The sequence below is a fragment of the Triticum urartu genome, chromosome 4, assembly GCF_003073215.2.
Source record: "Triticum urartu cultivar G1812 chromosome 4, Tu2.1, whole genome shotgun sequence".
NCBI classification, from domain to species: Eukaryota; Viridiplantae; Streptophyta; class Magnoliopsida; order Poales; family Poaceae; genus Triticum; species Triticum urartu.
The window spans coordinates 604,312,387-604,321,560 of NC_053025.1; the positions used below are offsets into that span (position 1 = coordinate 604,312,387).

The window sequence follows — 9,174 nt, forward strand, 5'->3', positions numbered from 1 at the left end:
AGAAGAAAACATGAAGAGAGAATGTAGAACGTCTAGTCTGTCCAGACGGAGTTGGAAAACAAAAATCTCACACACTCCCCACTTGGCAGAGGCTGGCCAAACTTCTTCAATCAGAGAGGGAGCTGGAGGAAAAAGATGTATAGTCACATTGTCCACTCCGTATGAAAACGCCATCAAGACGAACTTGTGACAGAAAAAGCCAGACCAGATAACCAGATTTGGGAGCACACCATCCTCTACATGACTCCCGACGATATGAAGAGGCAACATAGCAATGGCGAGGCAGGGACACCTTATTCCATGCTTATGAAGATGCCATCGTATCGCCACCGCCGCTTAGAGACCAAAACCTAAAAGATTCTAACCCTACCACCACCTCGACGAAGCACTGGGGTCTCCACCCCATTCCATCACTGAAAGCTAGAGCCGGAGGGAAAGGGGTCCATGGTCTTGACGGGCAGCAGTAGGTCAAAGTTACCTTTTTTGCCCCTGATCACTAAGTTTTTTTTACATTCAACTTACCCTTTATTCGCTGGTGATCAAAGTTACACCCTTACAAGCAGAGGATTAACAGAACGTGGAGGATCTTCCATCCATACACTAAGCTAGGAGTAGAAAACTTGGCTAGGCTAGCTAATTCATGAGCAATTAGGTCTGTCAAAGTTATCACCCTTTATAGGTTCACTGAATAGGGTCTGTTCGAAAAGGGCATGTTTGTAATTTATAGGGTAGTACTATAGTTGTGGCTGCTCTGCCGAAGTTGCCACCCTCCATCATAGTGAACCTATAGTTAGCCACGAGATCAGGTAAGTTACATGTTTGTAATTTATCATGTGTGCTGTAGAGATGGACGACATGAGGTGTACTAGTCACTAGATAAGGTATAAGTTAGGCGTGATAAAGGAAAGCTATAAGTTGTAATAGGAACTATAGTAATTGTTTCCCTTTTGAACTGACCCGAGGTAATTAGGTCTGTTCGAAAAGGGCATGACTAGTATAGTACCCTATAAGAAACAGAACAATGTCGTGAGGCCGCCATACCACGTGAGTGCATGCATATATCACCGAATATATTCCTCCTGCCCATATTGTGCGAGCTATCTAGGCTAGCTTATAGCTTAGCTAACAGCCTCCCTTCGATGCACTCTCATCCCTGACATCAAGCTTTTTTGTTTTTAGAAAAAGAGGAAAACCCTGATCTCTGCATTATTAGGATGTACACAAAGCCCTGACATCTAACTGACCGAGTAGTTTTAACATGGTCCCTCTTACCCCCGCTTTTCACATGAGAGGTAAGAGTATAAAATAGATCTGAGCCATTGATCTCATTAATTAATGGCCTGATTAACTCTTACCCTCTTACCTCACATATAAAAAGAGAAGGTAAGAGGAACCATGCTAAAATTTGCCCTAACTGACCAGATCCCTTCGACTCACCCCTGACATCAAGCTGTGTGTGTCGGGGCAAAACTCTCGCCAAGCATTTATCTACCGTGGCAAAGGCTCTTGCACGGACAGACAGTTTGCTTCCTAAGCGTATCGACTGTCTGAGTCGGCTCCCTTCTTTATACTATATATATGTTCTTTCCCTCTTGGTCGATCCCAGAGGGCTGGTCCCTTGTAAAAATAGATTTACTCGTGATGAATCTTTTTTTTTCCTCACCTGCTTGCGATGAAGGTCGTCCTACTGCGAGGACTTTTATCCTTGGCTGAAAAAATAAAAAAATACAGTGCTCGTTAAACTATACCAGTATCAAAGGATCTGGTCCATTCATCAAGACGGATACACGGTACATATTATTTGTACTAATCTATGCTCTTTTGCTCCAGCTCCTTCATCCAAACATTTCGACATTGATGCATCTATCATTTACACTTGCACAAGAGAAGTATGTACGTATAGCTAGCTGACATTAACCGCGTATAACTCATTATGTGATTCACAGTTCAAATGCCCAATCAGGATACGGAAGCATCACACATGCATATACATCCACGATGCAAATTTATACATAAGCAAACATGCTTGGTATACACCAGCTGCAAGCCGCCGTTGATATTTATGTCAGCAAGTATGTAAGATAAAGTCTGGAAATTTTATTTAAAGTAGGAAAAGGATGCTCTATCCATGAAGTTACATAACACGATTGGCCCCACCAAGTGTTTGTGAGCTACACTGACTCGCAAACCATTAACCTCCTTTCACAACTTTGTTGCTCCCAGACACGACATGGTTGCTCCCAGATACGGTATTGTTGCTCCCGGATACGGTATTGAGAGTCCCGGATACGGTGTGGAAGCTCCCGGATACATTATTGTCTATCCCGGAAACAACATTGTTGTTGTCAGTTACGATATGTTTGGTCCCAGAAACAACATGGTTACTACCAGATACGGTATTGCCGCTCCCAGTTGTGATGGTATTGTTGCTCCCAGCAACAGTGTTGTCATTCCCAGATACAACCGTGTTGTCGTTCCCGGATACAACATTGGTTCTACCAGATCGGACTTTGTTGTTGGTCCCAGATATGATATTGGGTTGTTGTTGTTGGAGTGTTCGTCTGCTACGCTTCACATACAATGGCATGTTAGTGAAAGCCATACCCAATGAACGACCAGTGGTGGCGAAGCCCTTGAGCTGTATCAAACTCTTGGGTACCTCGCCAACCAATAAATTGTCAGAAAGATCCAAGTAGCATAGGTGATCAAGCTCACCAATCCACGATGGGATGGTGCCGATTAGTTTGTTGTTGGCAAGGTTGAGCTCCTCCAGCTGCACGAGGCCCGCCAAGGATGCTCTAGGGATGGGCCCCGCAAGGCCGCACCCGGGTAGCCGAAGCCCCGTGACGCGTCCACTTGTGCCGTCGCAGCTCACACCTTCCCAGCCGCAGCACGAGACACCGGTCCAAACAGCGCGTAGGAGCACGCCGCCACCACTGAGATTCCCGGCGAAGCCCTGCAGCGCACGGAGGTCGTCGGTGTGGCACGACGTAGCACTCGTCGCCGGCAAGAGGAACGCCAAGAATTGGAGCAGCAGCCAGCATTTCGCCATGGATTCAGCTGAAGTATGCTATGTCTACACAAACACAACAACTATTGGTAAGAAATCTTGTTTGGGATGCAAGTGATTCGCAAGTGCTCTTGGCAAAAACTGCTCGGTGGTTCATGTTATCTTATAGTGTGTGTGTGTGTGTAAGCACGCGTTGCAAGTGGTTCAGTAGTACTGTTAGTCCGTGGCCACAAGGACCACAACTGCCTCCCAATTCAAACTTGGTTTTTGTTATCTTCTGTCGACTGAAATCCGTGGACTCAAGCTGCCACTCAATGCCAGTATGCAAGTAGAGAGAGGAGATTAATAATTGAATGATCCCATATGCAAGCAGAGAGAGGGCTCTTGTCACCCATGCCATGCAGAGTAGTAATTGAGTGATCCCGTGCGACTACAGTTCCAGTGCACAGAGAGAAAGAGGGACACCGAAAAATCGTAGGAGGATATTATATGCGAACGTCAATGAATACGATGGTGTGGATGACATGGAATGGCTCGGAAGAGACGACGCACTGTGACCGGCTTAATAAGGGCTGGGAAGATACGATGCATTCTCACCAACCTAAGGTAAAACTTTTTTTGCGTGGGGCCAATGTAAGGTAGTACTCCCTTCGTTCCTAAATACAAGTCTTTTTAAAGATTTCACTAGAAAGACTACACTCGGATGTATATAGACGCATTTTAGAGTATAGTTTCAGTCATTTTGCTTTGTATGTAGTTTATAGTAAAATCTTAAAAAATAATTATATTTAGAAATGGAGGAAGTAATTAGCAAGCACTAAGAGCATTTAGAACCGCATATAGCAAATCTGGATCCTCAAACGTCGGCGGACACGCCCGGACGCGTCCATGAGCAGTGACCGGTCACATTTCAAATTTTCCTTCGCAAAGCTGGACACCTCAATTAGCAAATCTCAATTCCATATAAACACATGCAGCCTACGTGAACGATGCAACATAGATCATCCTGTTATTACATCAGGACATGCCATCGGACTATCAAAATTTGGCATGTTCTACCTAAATATTAGTTATGGAGAAGATCATCCACGGCTGCCCTTGCCCTTGTCAGCGCCTTTGTCGTCTTTCTCGCGGAAGTGGCACACGAAAACGCAAAATGGATCCACCTGGATCTGCTCGTCGTCGGAGTTGTCCGACCCGTCGCTGTCCTTCTTCTCCTCTTTGGGCAGCGCAGCCATGGCACAGGCTGCCCGATTTTGCTCCCGGGCGAGGGCACGTTTGTTCCTCCGCCGCTGCTTCTTTAGGATGTGAGCACAAATGGCTTCCTCCTCTACGGCAGCGCGCGCTACCGCATCCGCCATGCCCTGTCGGTAGCGGGGTGACCCAGGACCACCCTTATCCTCTTCCGGCGGACCGGAGATGGGGAGGCTAGTGGACCACGATGATCCAGCCTCGGCGGATCTGAGCGCCTGTTGCGCCGACACAATGGATTCGTGTCGGGAAGATCCCCCCGTCGATCGGGCGCAGTTCTCCTCATAGCGGCGGAGTGCAATGCAGACGGCCATAGACTCCTTCAACCCGCACTGGATGACACCATTCAACCGATCCTGACTGGTTAGAGTAAGGTCTGCTGACCCCCCCATCCCGGAGAAGGCCGGAGATCACTTGACGGAAGCTTTAGTGGCAGAGTTGATTGAAGGGGAGTGGAGTGGACTAGCTAGGATTTGGTACAGCGTGCGTATGGGAACAAATATATGTAGGGTCGGCGTGGGCTAGCGTGGGCCGGCTCAAACGTGGCAGACGCGCCCGGTTGCGCCCAAGCCACCCCATATCCGCCCCAGATTCGGGCAAAATATGAGGTGTGCCGGTAAGTCTGGACGTTTGGGACCAGTTTGAGGCGTCCGTTTATGTCGCTTTTTTGACCGATCACTGACCGGGCCGTCCGCCCAGGCATTTGAGGGTTTGAGGCGCCCGTTGCAGATGCCATAAGTTCAATAGAAATTTGAGATTGTCCTCTAATATAATTTCAATCTAATACATCATGTAATTAAGAAAGTACATCAGGATGTACTCCCAATAGCATGTGTAATGGTTACACAAACGAAACAGATAATGGTAATCAGTCCGCCAATCACCTTAGGCTACTCATAATGCGGAGTATCATATAATAGTATCATGCATATGATACTAGTGTATGATACTATCTTCATAATGTATAGTATTATAAATTATATTATTTATTACTATGCATGACACAAAGTAGCATAGCATTTAATATGATACGGTATCTATCTATGTTACTCTAATCCTTTCTTTCTTTTTTAATTCTCTGCCACATCAGCGTGTTTGCTATTTCCAAATACATGATACTAGCTAAAATAACTATTGGCAGCCTTAGTGTGGGGGGGTTATATTTGGTGCGGCCACTCGGCTAGTATGCAAGATTGACGTTGGGCGCTTCTGTATGAAGTTTCAAGTACGGTTTAATAATGATGGATTTGAGTGGGTTTGATGGCCGTTTACCGTGCAACACAACCTAAACTCATGAAATAAATTTTATTTATTTGGTACTGTAGATTTTTTTTAAATGGAAGATGACCTTCGGCCTCTGCATCTGGACGATGCATGCAACCACTTTATTAATTATTCACACAAAACCTTACAAAGTCATACAAAAGTAAGACTAAAGCCACCGTCTAGGCAACATCTGTCGCTACTCCTATCTAGTTGATGATGGGATGCTGATAGTCTGGACCTAATACCACAGACCTTGCAGCCAAACTTAACATCTAAGACCTGAGGTCCCAACTAGGACGCCTGCCGGGTATGGGGCACCCACCAGTCCGGCGCACTCCTCAACCTGGACGCCTGCCGGGTATGAGGCCGCCGCAGCCACCTGCCACAAATCCATGTTTAGTGTTGTACTGCTACATGTACCTTGCCCGGTCTAGCTGCCGTCGATGCCACCACGACGCCAGACAACGCCACCATCCCGCGCTCGTCCATCATCACACGCCCACCGGCGAGACCCCGCTGCTCCATGTCGCTGAGACCCGCCATTGTCGACGTGTCAGATACCATGCCGCTCCTCCTCTTGTCCCCTCCAACCAACACTTGCTCCAAAACGATGCCCCCAGGAGGGAGAACGACATCGAAACGTCGCCATCGTCTGATCCGGTAGACCCAGATCTTGGGTTTCCCCCGGAACCTTCCGATCAGGTTGATGTGACCTGCAACGATGATGCCTCGAGAAGGGAACGATGTCCGAAACGCCGTCATCGTCCCCCATGACCGCAGTCGGGCGTGATTTTCACTGGAAGCCACGTCTTCCCGATCTCGTGGTTGGCTGGAACCGAACGGAGTCGTGCCACGAAGAAGAACGCCGATGTCGGTTAACCGGCGGAGATCCGACATCTCCTCACCGGTCCCTCCACGCACCGCCGGTCGGCTGAAGGCCACCCCGTGGCGGATCCGATCGGGGTTGGATCCGCAGTCGCCGCCGCCACCATCTCCGCGCAGATCAGGCACCCGTCGGATGGGGCGCTGCCACCGCCGCCGTCCATCACAGGGCCTCCACTCCGCCGGCTTATCGCGCTTCGGCCACCGCCGCACGACAAGGGATCGCCGTCCCAGCCGCCGCCTTCGGATCCCATGAGAAGGGCCACCCCTGCCGCCTCCAATGAGATCTCGCCGCGTCCACCCGCCCAGGTGCCGTCGGCACCGGGCCCGCCGCCACAGCGGCCCTCGCCGGCGGCAATGGCGGCAGAGGGAGGCGCGAGAGGAGGCCTGTGGCGCTAGGGTTCGGGGGCCCTGGCGTCGCCTAGGGGGAGGCCACGCGAGGGGGAGATTTATATTGATATCTTTTCTATAACGTGTTCTAACATAAAAATGTTTGAATTTAAAATAAATAAATAATACTAATCGTATTTTCAAATGGAGGAGGTCCAGTGCTAATCATAGAAATGCACTGTGCACTGCTCCAATTTACTGTCTACAGCGTAAGACAGAGGAATGCACTGTATACTCTGACAGGATGATTGGTAGACTGCATTTACGTCCGCCATCTTTGTATAGGGCCTCTCTGTAAACTTGGCCACAGTGAAAATTAATAATCCTATTAATTTCTACATGTCGGCAAGAATGAGAAACTGCTTGATGCCACCACAAGAATCACGAGGAAGAGAAAAGATCTGGTATGTATGTTTGTTGGATGATATTCAGTGAACCTACTAGCTAGTGTTCAGTCACATGTCTGTACTAGCTAAAAAGAAGGTGCGGTTTTCCTTGTGAGCTGTGAAGATGAAGCACATGAGCCATGAGGCGTACCTAGTTAGTAGATAAGGGTGTGTTCGGTTGCCCGCAGCGATTTAGCCATCACTGCATGTGTCTCAGTTGGGACTAATTGAGAAAAAAATAGACAAAGAAACCATTACTGCACATCGTTTGATTGCCTGCATGGAGACTGCCTGCATTAGAGGAGCAATTTTGGCATGGTGTTTGGTGCCCTGCATTGTTGTGCTGATGCAACTACATGGTGTTTGGTTGCATACACATGATATGATTAAGAGTTAACAGTTACACATAACACATAGAGTTATACTAGAGTGCCTTGGCGACTGCGGTGGACGGTAGCCGCGGCGCCGTCTTCGACATGACAAGCACGGAGTCGCGGGCGAGCCATCCCATCGGCGGTGCCGCGAACAAGTTGCATGTGTCGCCACCACAGAGCAAGTCCGTGTGGAGGGACAAATATGAGGGTGTTAAGGGAGAAATGCAGTGCGCGCACCATGGCGGTGTCAGTGCAATAAGATGCAGGAGAGGAGGATGAAAGGAATAATGTCGGCGACAGTATATCAGGATGCAGGCGAGGAGGCCGAGAGGAACCACGTTGATGGTGGAGCTAGTGTAGCATGACGTGGGAGAGAAGGCCGAGAGGAACGACCCCAACGACTGTTCGAGTGTAGTAGGACACGGGATCAAGCCGCGGGGCATAGGCCTAGAGAAACAATTAAGGAATGTCATTAAACCAGACCACACATATGCATATGTATAATCATGAGAAGGATGTACATCTACTCGTCTAAAAACATTAAAACAGAAAATGTGCAACACGAAAATCGTGTGGAACTGCGAGATGAAGCTACTGGTCGAAGGAAATTTCAAATGATCGACTGTGCACGACGAATTTGACAAAATCGTCCAACATAACTCAAAAAGTGAACACGAAATTGAACATTTATAACAGACGAAACTACGAACAGACTGACTAAGTGAAACCACAACATCGAAGTGCTTCTTTTTCGTGTAGACTTTATTTTAAATCGAAGCACCGTTATGTACATTAGAAGGGACTAATGTTTGAACAAGATTAAGAGTTAAACGAGTAGAGCACATGCAACCTCAGCTACACATAGGTATTAGACAAAACAAGGGTGCACCCCTAGACCCACCCATGTGCTCTCTCTTGCATGACTCGAGTTTGGCTAGTTGGAAACTATATATTTGGCCACTCCTAGCAGGCCTGGCTGCGAGGTGCTTTCAAGTCTGTGCTGTGCAGGCCAAATAGTGAACGCAGACAACAAAAAAACTCATTTTTGTCCCGCGAGAGCCTGTTTGCTCTATGCGGACAACCAAACACCCCTAAGGTATTACTGAATATATTCCCTCACTAGTAGAAAAGGGGGCAAAGGTTCAGGCCGGGTAAGCACATTAGTCCCGGTTCAGTCTAGAACCGGGACCAATGGGTGCACTGGACCCGGTTTGTGAGCCCAGGGGGCCGGCCGGGCCACGTGGGCCATTGGTCCCGGTTCGTCTGGACCTTCTGTTCCCGGTTTGTGGGACGAACCGGGACCAATGGTCCTGGCTCCTGGCCCACCACCATTGGCCCCGGTTGGGGGCATGAACCGGGACCAAAGGCCCCCCTTTAGTCCTGGTTCATGCCACCAACCGGGACCAATGGTGGTGCCTATATATACCCCCTCGCGCAAGAGCAGAGCACACTGCTCTGTTTTTTCTGGCCGAGGGGGAGAGGGCTTGGTGGTGCTCTAGCTCACCTCCTATGCACACAAGGTGTTCGATGGAATGCCCGAGCCACACTACTTAAGCTTTCTCCTCTCCAAGCTCGACCTCCAAACTCCATTTTCCTCAATATTTGTCTAGGTTTA

The 9,174-nt window shown here is 48.5% G+C and overlaps 1 protein-coding gene across 1 annotated transcript; it reads right to left on the bottom strand.

The window, feature by feature from the left end:
- Positions 1–2,077: 2,077 nt before the first annotated feature.
- On the bottom strand, positions 2,078–3,156 carry LOC125553110 (receptor-like protein 3). The gene has a single exon (XM_048716886.1). It carries the CDS (start codon positions 3,050–3,052, stop codon positions 2,192–2,194), a length of 861 nt encoding a protein of 286 aa, XP_048572843.1. The 5' UTR covers positions 3,053–3,156; the 3' UTR covers positions 2,078–2,191.
- Positions 3,157–9,174: the final 6,018 nt, after the last annotated feature.

Excerpts from the sequence above, each read along its gene's own strand:
- LOC125553110 (XM_048716886.1), bottom strand. The coding sequence starts at position 3,052 with ATGGCGAAATGCTGGCTGCTGCTCCAATTCTTGGCGTTCCTCTTGCCG.